This window comes from Bos mutus, chromosome 24 (assembly GCF_027580195.1).
Source record: "Bos mutus isolate GX-2022 chromosome 24, NWIPB_WYAK_1.1, whole genome shotgun sequence".
Taxonomy (NCBI): Eukaryota; Metazoa; Chordata; class Mammalia; order Artiodactyla; family Bovidae; genus Bos; species Bos mutus.
Genome location: NC_091640.1, coordinates 57,489,784 through 57,502,981, shown reverse-complemented (window position 1 = coordinate 57,502,981; position 13,198 = coordinate 57,489,784). Strand labels below are relative to the sequence as shown.

The 13,198-nt window shown below is 43.3% G+C and overlaps 1 protein-coding gene across 11 annotated transcripts in view; it reads right to left on the bottom strand.

The window, feature by feature from the left end:
• NEDD4L (NEDD4 like E3 ubiquitin protein ligase) overlaps positions 1-13,198 on the bottom strand; it is a 380,166-nt gene that overhangs the window by 154,998 nt on the left and 211,970 nt on the right. For 4 of the 11 annotated variants that reach the window (XM_070361948.1, XM_070361949.1, XM_070361951.1 and 1 more), the window contains 3 exons: positions 11,819-11,900; positions 9,043-9,081; positions 6,526-6,579 (listed from right to left, as the gene is read on the bottom strand). In XM_070361948.1, coding sequence (XP_070218049.1) covers positions 6,526-6,579; positions 9,043-9,081; positions 11,819-11,900 — 175 coding nt within the window. Of the gene's footprint in view, positions 1-1,518; positions 2,852-6,525; positions 6,580-9,042; positions 9,082-10,380; positions 10,573-11,818; positions 11,901-13,198 lie in introns of those variants that run through there. The other 7 variants (XM_070361942.1, XM_070361947.1, XM_070361943.1 and 4 more) reach the window with 5 other exon arrangements.

The window sequence follows — 13,198 nt, the reverse complement described above, 5'->3', positions numbered from 1 at the left end:
TCTTGGGATGAAGGTTAGATGCTATTATCAGAATTTTGTTGAAATCTGTACCACTGTATAAAAACGGTATTGGTTCAGACCAAAAATACAGCATTTTCTAATGAAAGGGCTAGAGATAATAAAAGAAAAGGGTGTATAAAAGGGAAAAGAAGAAGAAACGGTTACATTAACAGTTATAAAGTTATATTAACAAGAAAAATATATTGACATTTAGCACCTGATTATATGCCTTCAAAATACTGAAAGACAACAATGGATCATTGATAAAACTTACTCATACGGCCAAAAGTATTTCTCGACACAAAATAATAAAAGATGATATGGTTCCACAGCCAAACTCAGTCATCCACTTTGAAAAGTCGCAATTCCCAACTGAAACCAAACACAAAGTCTCCCAGACATTTCACTGCCATATCCTGAAATCCAGCCGTCGGAGGAAATTCAAGGAAAACAACCCCAACTCAGAATACAAGGAGCTTGTCCTTTGGAAAAAAATAAAGCACGTGGCTAGTGATTAGTAGTAAAAGAAAGCTAACTGGTGAAACTTTGCATCCCATGACCAACTATGAAAGCTGCAGAGTCATCATTTGCCTGGTGGAGTTAGCAGCTGTCTGTCTGTACTCCATTTCACTGAAAGGGAGAGAGCAAGAACACAGGAGCAATGAAGGCCAAAATCTGTTGCTGGGCTTCCGTTTCCACAGCTGGAGGCTGGGCACTTAACTATTCTATGTACAGCAGCCCAGTTTAGACACTCGAGTGGGCAGTGTTCAATTGCAGGGGTGCACAGTCTGACCATTAACAAGCCCCCAGCAGTTTCCCCTCACCTTGGCCTCACAGGCCAATCTGCTTCAAAGACACATTTCCTCCCGGCCCACAACTGTGGCTACCTTTGTTCACTATAACTTAATGGGACCAAAAAAAACCCCCAACAAACCCACAAAGACAATACATTATACAACCAGGGCCGGCCCTGTACAGCTAAAAGGCCATGAGGAAGAATGGGTCCAACTTGACATATGCTTAATTATGAAGCAACCAGACACATTTAACCTGAGATTCTCTCACCTGGATTAGAAAGGATTATTTTTTAAACGCGAGTGTCCTCACAGCTTGTATCTGCAAGCAGCTTTTTAATGCATTTCCAACGTCAACACGCTGGGGCACTGCACATTAACTCAAAAAGTAATGACATCTTAAAAAGTCTTTTATTGAGAAGGGAGGGAAACGGGGGAAAGGGTTGTCTGGATTTTTCAAAACAGAGTTATGAGACTTTGAAGACCTAAGGCTACGATATTTTCTAAAATCGGCTAACTAGTTTCATGGACTTCTACCAAAGGCGGGACCACAAATCGTGGACCCAGAACCCGGCCAAACACACTAAGTTACTCTGGCCCAAAGCAGGGAAAGTCCCTGAAGGGAGGAGGATGTTGTTTATTTTAATTCCGCTGCAGAATACGCCTGCTGGGCTAGAATCGGCCCCTTCCTCGTGGGGACATACGGTATCGCAGGCTCACTTACCGGGGCGCCGGCTCCCGTGGAAGCCGGGCCGGCCGCTGCGGCGTCCTCCTCGGGACTCTGGGGGGCTTCCTCGGGCCCCCGAGTCACGAGGATTCTGAAGTGCTGCTGCCCCGCGTTTTGATCCTGCCTGATCTTAAACGTGCAGCCCTGGCCCTGTGGTGACCTCTCGGCCACCGCCTCGGTCCTGTGGGCATCGGGAGCCACCCTGCGGCCCCGCGGGGGCGCCTCCGGGTCTGGGTGGCCGCGCTCCTCCGGGGGACTCCCGCGCTCAGCCCGGGGCTGCGTGGGGTACGAGCTGCTCCTCTCCAGCCGGATTCGGGGATACCTCACCAACCTGTCCCCCTTGGTGCCGGTGAAGCCGAAGTTGAAGTCGCCGCTCGGCGCGGGCCCGCCGCCACCGGCTGGCGGCTGCTGCAGCTGGAAGACAAAGCAGCGCTTCCCGGAGCTTCCAGAAGCATCTGGAACGTGCTGCAGGGACCAGCGCCTGGGCTCGGGCGCCGCCGCTGCGGGCCCAGCCTGGCCCTCGGCTCCCGAGGGCATCAGCTTCACCGGGCGCACATCGGCGCTAGACGCGCGGTGTTGGACGCGCACGGCCGGCAGCTCGGCCTCCTCGCGGCCGTCGGGGCCCGGCGCTCGGCGGCGGCCACACGTGCCGTTGAGCTGCGGGCCTGGAGCCCCGGGCCCCCCGGGAGGGGAGCCATCGCCGCCGCCGTCGTCGAGGCTCTTGGCCTCCGGGGGCTCCCCCGGCGGCTCCGTGCCCGCGTCGCCGTCGTCGGGGGCGCCGTCAGCCGCCTTGCGCTGCAGCGAGATCTGCACGGACGAGCTCCGCGTGGGCCGCGAGTCCACGGGGCCCAGCAGCTGCGGGATGAACATGGATGTGCTGCGCTTGAGCGCGCCCACGCCTCCCCGCAGGCCCGTGTCCTGCGCTCCGCTCGGGGCCAGCGCGACCGCGCCGCCCCGCCGCGGGAGCGTGTGGAATGCCATGAAAAAGTCGTCTTCTCCCTCCTGGTCTAGGATCTCCGACTCGGGGGCTGTGTTGCTGCGGCAGGAGCCAAAATGAAACCGAAGCCGATGGGCCATGGTGCCCAGAGGGCCAGGAAGGGACAGGGCGAGCGGCAACAACAGGCCTGGCGCTGCCAGCAGTCAAACCCCAAAGACACGAACTCCAAGGAAAAGCGTTCCATCTGCCAAAGCGTGAGCACTGCGGCACCAAGGGCGGCAGATAGCAGAAATAACCCAAGTGGCAAGCGGCATTCCAGGCATGATTGGATAAGAGCAGAAAGCTCTCATCCGCACTGTGACAGAGGGTAGGGTGGCCGGAACCACATGACCGCGGTCTCCCTCTCCAATGCCAGCTTCTGGACTTAGTGGAGTTTTCTTCCCCCTCTCGCTCTCATTTTTTTTTTTTAAACAGCAAGAGCCTGAAACAGCACCTTCCCAGCTGCTGCTTTTCCATCAGACAGGAGTGGCCCCAGCAGGGAGCTCTCACAGCTGACTAAGGCAGCAAACAGAGTCCGAGCCATGCGGCTATAAATCTCAGTGCAGCGCGCTCCCTGGACAGTTCTTTCCAAACCGAGCTGGGCACCCGGGCGCTGTCTCACCGATGCGAGAGAACTGGCACCCAAGGCAGAAGCACACAGAGGAACCCCCTTCCCATCGAACCCAACAATGACAAGTGAAATTGCAGGGGCTGCAGGAAAGCCCTTTCAGGAGCAATCGGATGTTACGTGCCCCTCTTACGTATGATATCACCACACTACCACGATGGAATGCAAACTAATAAAACGTACTATAAATACGATTACACACCCCACAGAATGCGTGTCCCTTTAACGTTAAATAATTAGAACATGATCTACAAGTAACAAAATAGCTGAGTGGAGGGAGGAGGGCGAACAACTTACTGCCAGTTGGGGTCTGCCTCTGGCTACCACCACATGTTTTTTATTTGAAAGATGGGGAGGGCGGGGGACACAATCTCACACATAATATGATTCTCAGATACGGCAGTGCCAGAGGAAAGGAACCCAGCTGGAGAAGACATTCCCCCCTGTATGCCAGATAGCAGAAAAAACAACATCCCCCCACTCAAAAAAAAAAAAGGGGGGGGGGAAAGACAGTTGAAGAAGTGTGTTGCTTGTGGCTTTTGTAATAAATTAACTTAAATACCATGCAGAAAAAAAGTCTGCCTGGAGCTGACTGTTTTCCAGTAAGAAGTCAGCAGTATCACCCCAGTTGGGTTACAAACAGAGAATCTTGTTTCTTTTGAAGGGCCAGAAAGGACCTAAGTAATAAAAGTGAAAGTCCATGTTCAAAAAACTGTCATCGGACTTGTAGCTAATTTGGATATATTCTGTGTGCTTTAAACATACTCTTTTCTGTGAGCCAGAAACATCAGTTATTTTAAAAAAGAGGTTTATTTAGGAGGGAATAAAAAAAAAATGATGGGGGGCAAAGGGGGAATACCAAGCTGCAAAGGGTGACAAAAGTTTATTTTAAAATCCGCAAAGCATGGCTCTGTCAGCAGCCCTGGAGTCCAGGGTGTGGAGGATTAACCCTGTGTTTACATGCATTCAGACCTGTTTTCTAAAGGCATGGGTTTTAAATGCCAAAAATGATCTCTATGAGAGAAATGGAAGCCAGTTTGTTTAACGCGAAAACTGCCAAGCACCACTACAGTCACGTACTGTCTTAGCCGGATTAATAGCCAACAAAGAAAAAGCCACCAGCAGCAGCATTCACTGCACAGTAACAACACTGCCGAGGGCCTGGGGCAAAGCTCGGTACATAAAGCACAATCTTTCAGATAAAGTTTGCATTCACGTGGGGTTTCTTAGAGCTTGGCATTCACTCAAAGCCCTTTTGGGCTTGAAACTCTAGTTTAGGGCTCATGGCAAGGCCATCTCCAGTCATTCTTTTAGATAATGGAAATGGAAAACAAAAATTTTTACAGTGTATTTCTTTTAGTAGAAGGAAAATAATGAGTTAGAATCCATCTGACAGGAGGCAATTTTTCCACAGTGTTGACCCTTTCTTCACCTTCAAGTGTTATTATACTCAATAAATGAGAAAGGAAGAATTAGTCTGTGGCTGCATGTATATCTCCAGGGACTTACTGTTACTCACTGAACGTTTGCTGAATTCAGTGTTTTCTGGATAAGAGATGGAGTGCCAAGAACTGTACTCTCAAGCAGAATTTCTCACTGGATTTAACAAGAAAATAACTTCACACACAGAGCAGAAGTGATTTAGCCATTCAGTACTACTAAGTGTCACCTAAGGTATAAAATGTCAAGCTCGATGCAAAGCCACAGAAAATCCACATATTTTAATAGAAAAAGCTATCAGGATGGTGGGCCAACATCTTTGATTTTCTAATTTGGAGAGTGATACCAGGCACAGGAGATCAAATATGCTCCCAAGTTCCATGCTAAGGGTTAAGGCTTGGCTGTTCTCCACCACTGGCTTCCCTGGTGGCTTAGCGGTAGAGACTCTGCCTGCCAATGTAGGAGATGTGGGTTTGACCCCTGGGTTCAGAAGATCCCCTGGAGAAGGAAATGGCAACCCACTCCAGTATTCGTGCCTGAGAAATCCCATGGACAGAAGAGCCTAGCAGGCTATAGTTCATGGGGCTGCAAAAGAGATGGATATGACTTGGCGACTGAACAACGACAAATTCACCACCACTGGCCCGAGACTTAAGAGACTAGCAGTTACATAATTACATAAGGGCTCTAGACCTCAGTGCTCTCATTTGCAAGGACAGGACATTAAATGAGATATTATAAGTCTCCTTCAGATCAAATATTCTATAAAACTCAAGCTATTCAAGTAGTTCCAGTTGAATTCTGCAAAAAGAAGGGTTCATAAGGACGTTTATTTTAAGCAAATAATATATGGTTAAACCTCTGTATCTATGTTCTACATTCATGGATTCAACCAACCGTGAATCAAAAATATTGAGGAAAGGGAGTAATTCCAACAAGTTCCAAAAAGTAAAACTTGAATTTGCCTCATACAGGCAACTATTTACATAGCATTTACACTGTATTGGGGTATCGTAAGTAATCTAGAGATAAATTTCAAGCATACAGGAGAATGCGTTTAGGTTATCTGCAAATATTACACCATTTTATATTAGAGACTTCAGGGTCTTTGGATTTTGGTATCTGCAGGAGTCACGGTACCAGGCTCCCCATGGAGACTGAGGGATGAGTGGACATTAAGTTTCAGGACATTGAGTTCAGGAACTCAAAAGCAGATTTGTGTACAACAACTACATTCACTTATAATGTAAGGTTCGCCAAAAAGTTTGTTCAGGTTTTTCCATAACATCTTACAGGAAAACCTGAACAAACTTTATGGTCAACTCAATACCACTTCTGAGAGTACATTAAAAGTTAGTATGTATCATGATAATATTCATTTTCATAGTTGCAAACCTTGCCTTGTGATTACTTGCTGTATACATTCTAGGGAGTTAATTCTGGCAAAGTACTTAAAGCCAGATTTGCTTCTGAAATTGCATTTCTAAAATGAAATCTAAGTTGTATCAGTTACATACCTGTGCACACACACAGAATACACAGCTACCTACCATCAATCTATATAAAACGTTATTTGCAGCAAACTGATGCCTCAGGCATATCTCTGGTTCTTTGAAGATACTTTCAATTAAAATACTTTTTAATTTTACCTATTAAATATATTACCTTTTTGCTGTATACTGTTAATTAGATTTTTGTTTTCCCAAAGAGATTTGATACTGAACGTGTCACAATCACGCAGTTTGCCTTATACATAAAAACCCTGGAAGGGTCATTTACATGAGTGATGGCCTTGATCATTATGAACATTCAGCTAGTAATGGGACAAAAATGGTCTTTTTGAGGGACATGTATACCGACAGAAGTACAACATAGATACAGATTCCTAAAGTACGGTGCTCTAAAATATTCAGTTTTTGTAAAAAAATGAAGCCAAAATTAAAGATTAGGACCCACTTACCAGTCTGTTTTCATCAAATACTTCAAACAGGAGTCTGTGATTAGATGGATTTACCTAATAAGGGACAGAAACAATATGTTTTAAATGGGCAGAAATAATTCCAAGGAATGAAGGAAGGGCCTGAAAGAATACAATACTTTATATAACGCACTCAGATCAGCTGCACAGTGTAAACAACCTGCTCTTCCATCAGACTTCTCTATTACTGACTTCTGTATTATTCCATGCCTAATATTTAGACACATCAGAAGAAAATGGCTTGAAGCGCTGCTTTTCTAACATAAGAAAGGATACTTCTAAATGGTTTTTAACAGTTCCTAAACCTCCCCTAAAAAGGCACCCTCATGCCTGTACACCAAGGCTACACCCTCATAAAGGTCTACGCCTGAGAAAATTTCTTAGGCAACGATCAAAAGTCATGAAGGAAATAGTAAAAGGCAGTATTCACCGCTGTGTGCACGCTTTTTAGGCACCATCTCCTTATTAAATAGCAAAACATATGTCCCATTTATTCTCAAAGCACCCTTGTGATGTATACAACTGTTGCTCCAATTTCACAAATGAGGAGTTGAGACCAGGAGGGTAAAGTAACTTGCCCAGGAGCCCACAGCTAGTATGCAGGGCAACCAGGAGCTCCACCAGGCCTGGCCCAAGTGTCTACAGAGCCCACGCTTGGAGCCATTAGAGAAAAGAGAAATAAAAGATAGCCCCTCTTCCAGCAATGGCAGGGTCAGTGTCAGAGCCCCTGGGCTTTTGGTGTCTTTTTGCTTCTTTCTGTCTCTTTCCCCAAACCTCACTGAAATAGCAGGAATCGTTCTTCAGACCCAAGTGTCAGGTGCAACACGTTCTCATTTCTATCACTGTACATAAATCCTGGAAACGACCTTCCTCAGGAAGGACTCCTCTCTCACTAGCAGAGCCCGTGGGGAGTGTGAATCCTCGGATGGCTTCTCCAGGGTCAGAAGGGCTGTCAGTGGCAGAGCTGGGGATGGGACCCAGGTCTCCCATCACTAAGCCTCAGCTGTCTCAGAAGGGAGAAGTGAAGGAAAGAACACGGCTTGTGCTCCTGACCCCTTGGCTTGCTCTTAACCTGGTGATGGAGCAAGCAGGTTGGCCGGGGGCGGGGCGGAGGGTGGGTAGTGTCTGTTTGAAAGCTCAGTGGACCAGTGAGTCCACACGCCGTGACAGGGGCTGGGATGCAGTAGGCACTCAAAAAAGGTCTGTTCAATGAACGGGACAAAGAAGTTGTTAAATGTGCCCCCCTCCCCCTGCCAAATCAAGTTTACGTATCTTTAGGACTAATATAACTTGAAAAATATCTTGAATGTACTAAAATTTTTAGAAATGTGGCCAAGGTGTTTAATTAATTTTTGTTTCCCGCAAACTGAAAGACGTCTAAGTAGTTTGGAGTATTACAAGTGGAAAGCTGTATCTGAGAGTGAGTTACGGGCCAATAACACCTATCTGCCTCCATTACATTTTCGGTCTTTAACAAAGTAATTTAAAAATGTATCTGGTAGTGAAACAGTGTACAAGCCCGTGTGTCCCTCAGTTTCAGTAGAGGCTAGACATAGGAGCTTACCAAGTATTCAAATATCAATGCCATATTTTAGCTCTGAACATAATAGAAAACAGATGTCATATATAGTGATCTATGTTCGGAGCACATAAAATATATAAAATACTGTTGTGACTGAAAGGAAGAAATCAGGACCATTATCATCAGTCTAATGGCAATATTGTGCTTTGGGAATCTATACCACTCAGAAGATCTTATCTAGAATACTTCTGGAGGTAGAGTATTTTTAATAACACAGCTATTCAGACAATTAAAATTAACTCATCTTGAAGAGAAAAAAACATACTTTCCATTAAATAACTGAGCAGCTTAATAGTTTCAAAATTTTAATACCAAAAAAAAAGCAATGACCACATAAACTCACTGAAAAGTAATTTCCATTAATTTACAGAATTCAGTCATTTCTACATGTAGCTCTTCTAGATATTAAATATAAAAGGTTGAGGAAATTTTACCTAATTTGGTGATATTTAAACTTCAGATGTAGTTTTATATTACACACATATGCTCACACTTAATATCTGAATTGTAAAAATTTTCTTTCCAAATTGGAACGTGATTAGTAAATTTCAGGCTTCTTTTTAATCATGCTGCTTCTATTGAGCTTATACCTCACTGAAACAATTAAGCTACTGTTTTAATTTTACTTTATTTTTTAAAGAAAAATTTGCATAGGAAAGCTAAACTTTGCTATTTGGATAACTTTCTTTTTGTTTCCCTCAAAGATCCCCAAATGAAACAAGTCCAGATTTTGTTACCACTAGTTATAGCTTTTAAAAATTTGGGATACACTAGAAAGCTACCCAACCTTTTCTCATCTTAAAAGGAATCTCAATAAAAATTTAGTAGCTGTAACTGAGTGAGTCTGTTGAGATAATATATCAATCTAGTTATCAATAACAATTATGATCCCTCACCCCAAGAAAAGAAAAACTTACTCTAAAATAAAATTCTTCATTCCACTTTGGGTTCAGCGTCTGGAAGAGAAATCATCTTGTAATTTCTTTTACAGTCTTTGGAACGTTAACAGTTACTGGTACAGTGCAGTCCACATATTTGCTTAAACTTTTTTTTTTTTTTCACTAAAAACATAGCTAAGAGATTTTCAAAATGGCAATTAAAGAAGCACTTAAGTTATCTGAGACTATTCTATACACCAAACTAGATGGGGAGGGGATGTGTGTATGAAACGGATAAGAAACCATAAATTTCATGCCATCAACCAGAAAGAATAATGTCAGACGCCTACAAAGAGCCATCACCATGAAAGTCAAGATATTCTTCAAGAAATTAACATTGATATAATTATTCAGTAAAGAAGAAATGGACTTTTTTCACTTCCCTCAACCTGCTACAAATCTGTTTTGGAGAATCATGAAGCAGGTGGCAGAAGGGTGACGGTATTCACTATTTACACAAATACTGAAATCTAAAGACTATTTTATAAAGAACAATATTGATGATCAGATTATATAACATGCAAAAACTGCCCGTTATAAACCGAAAGTGAACTCTTTCTCCCTAAATAACTAGGTTTACAAATATTCACCTACCGATGTACTTCAATCCTCTTCTCTGTCCATCCACACCCATCCATCCATCCACCCATCCATCCATCCACCCATCTATCTGCCTGGCAATCCACATAAACATACATCCTCTGGAAGACTACATATACACATGTGTTTGTGCATTTGGACAAGCATTATGCTCTGAAATGAACACATCTCTCAAAAACTGTATGTAAAAATGAGACTGAAAAATCACCCCCTCACCAAGGACTACAGAGATTTTTTAAGTTAGAATGATATTTGCCTTTATTCATCTATCTTTCTGTAAAAACTAGTGCAAGAAACAGCAAAATAATAACAACACAAAGCATCATAAAAAACAAGCATAGGATGTATACAACACTGAAATGGCATTAAAGAAAAAAAGAGTCAGCAATTTCGCCACCCACAGCTCAAGGGGGAAATCTAACCCTAAATAAAAGGGGCTCACGCTTCTAGTTCCGGATGGAGCCTGGGATGGAAATGAGTGAACGCGAGCAAGAGGGAGGAAGGGGAGAGGTGCTTGCAAGCTCGGGGCTGCGGGGGCTGCAGAGGGCCAGGAGACCCACTTCGGGGAGACGCGGAGGGGGAGAGGCAGAGGACAGGTGGGGTCGGGAGCAGACAGGTGAGGCCATAGAACGCGTGCAGTGCCAGGCACCCGCCCACGAGGAGCAGAGGATGATGCAAACGGTTCTTCAACACCCCGCGCCGCACAGAAATACTAACCGAGCCGGGCACACAGCGCAGCCCTCTCCCGTGGGGCGGAGGAGGGGGCCCTCGCCTCGGAAGGAAACGCGGTTCAGTGCCCCCCGATCGCGGCTCCGGTTCTCCGCTCCTTCTGAGTCCCGCGGGCAACCAGGTCCCCGGCTGCCTCCCCCGCCCAGCGACAGCGCCCAACAGGGAACAATGGCCTCCGTCCTTCTCAGGAATCCTCCCCACCCATCAAAATACCGGCCCCTGCTCTCCAAACTCTCCAGATTTTCAGGGCCAGTCGGAATGCCAGGTGGGAGACACGCTAGACTGCTGTCTCTTCCTTTCACAAAATGACCTGGCAACAGACCCCGGGCGTCTGCACAATAGCAGGAAGAGTTACCATTTTTTAAAAGCCCTCGCGCGCTCCAGGAATTGCTTATCACTGGATGTATTAGATTGTTTACCCCACAAAGATAGGAAAGGAAAAATAACGGGGATCCATAAACACTACTGAAGCACAGATAAGAACAGTACTTTTGGTAGAAAACATGCACCTTCAATAAATGCCCCGAATATTCTGGGGTATTTATTTATTTGGGGATAAATATATGATTTAACAGATACATATAAAAACATGAAGTAGATGTATTAAGATATAAGTATAGATATAAATCTATGTTCTAATGTATTTTATAGATGCATATAAAAACATGGAAATATGAATTAAGGTATAATTATGGAAACAAATCTAATGAGCTCATGCATGTAAAATTTAGAAAAGTGAGGCATACATACACACATACACATACAGTTTTATTGTTAATATTTTTTATTTGTTTCCATGTAGCTAAGCAAGTATTTTGCTTCCTTTGGTAATACCTGTTTTAAGCTAAACCATTCCCGTTGTTGCTACCAAATCCACAAGCCACTCCATTTCATTAAATATATTTTAAATGGCTTTAAATTTCTTTTCATAAACTAACGAGTCAACAAGAACAAATCCATGTTTTGCTTTATTCTTTGCAGGGAAAAAAACTGCTACTGGTAACAATGCTTCTTTGAATACTGCTTTTATAGTAAAAAATCCATCTGCCAATCCAGGAGATATAGGAGACCTGGGTCTGATCCCTAGGTTGGGAAGATCCCCTGGAGGAGGAAATGGCAACCCACTCCAGTATTCTTGCCTGGAGAATCTCCATGAACAGAGAAGCTTGGAGGGCTACAGAGTCCATGGGGTCATAAAGAATCAGACATGACTGACCATGCATGCACTTAACTAAAAGCCAAAGCCAGTGTCTTAGATTAATATTGAAAAGTTTGATCTCTGCTGAATTTATAGATTTCATACTAAGAGAGCTTTAAAATAAAAATACTGCCAGCTTAAAACAAAAACATCTACAAAGCTCAAAGACATAATTAAATCAGATTAAATTATGACTTAAATGATGTTTAATTAAGGATGGGCACTTACCTTTTTAATTGTTTTTGTTTGTACCAAAGCAAGTTCCCGATTCTCATCCGCTACGTACAGTGAAAGTTTCACGTATGGATCACTGCAAGAAAAAACAGGATTATACTTTTCAATTTAAGAATACAAAAAAGAAAGCAGCCATAACCTAACTGAAAATGCAAAAATGTCAGTTAGTGACCCAGTTTATGTAAATGTTACAAACTAAGCAGTAACATTTTCAGCATGCTTACCAGGGAAACATACTGAGAAAAGTTCCTGACCAAGGATGTTTATTTAAAACCAAAACTAACATGAAACTCGTATTCTAACTTTAAAGATCACCTTCTCTATTATTAAGTTAAAAGAATTAATTTGCTGTAGTTTCTTTTTTCTAAGCACATTCAGATTCTGGAAAGATTATAATTAAAATAATTAAAAATTATTAAAAGGCATATAAAATTTGTCCAGATTAGCAAAATCTAGCTCAAAAATTTAGTTTGCATCTTATTTTTATTCTGATTTCCATTATGTTGGTAAAAATTATTTTTCTTTCAGTGGAGGTAAAACAGGCATTGTTTATCTAAACCAACAAGTATCACCTTATAGAGTAAAAGACAGACACATATATAAAAAATTAAAGCCCAGTAAGTCAATAAGAGAGTTGCCCAAAGTTACAGACTGCAGTAAAGTCTTTTTTTTTTTTTCAGTTAACTTTCTTTTTTTTTTTAATTTAATTTATTTGTAGTAAAGTCTTGATTAAATTTCAGGTTTCCTGACTACAAGTTCCAGAGTTCTAATCATTTCCTTGGGAAACTAAAAACTTTTAGCCAGAAAGTATACTGAAAGGATACTTAATGTGGATTATCTACTTAGAACTTGGTAAATCCACTCATCGTATGTTCTAGAGTTGCTCATACTAGGATAGCTCAAATCTAGTTAAGCTAAAAGAATCTGGGATCCAGGGTCTTCTGTTTCACACTTGGAATCCTTAAAATCATAGAAAGGGCCTTCATGTATTCAATCCCCAAATTTTCACACATCTAATTATCTATAGCCGATAATTTATTTTCTTCCAATTTGAGAATTATCCTTTAGTAGTTATACACTGCGGAGAAGGCAATGGCACCCCATTCCAGTACTCTTGCCTGGAGAATCCCATGGGTGGAGGAGCCTGGTGGGCTGCAGTCCATGGGGCCGCTAGGAGTCGGACACGACTGAGCGACTTCACTTTCACTTTTCACTTTCATGCATTGGAGAAGGAAATGGCAACCCTCTCCAGTGTTCTTGCCTGGAGAATCCCAGGGACGGGGGAGCCTGGTGGGCTGCAGTCCACGGGGTCACTACAGGTCGGACACGACTGAGCGACTTCACTTTCACTTTTTAGTTTCATGCATTGGAGAA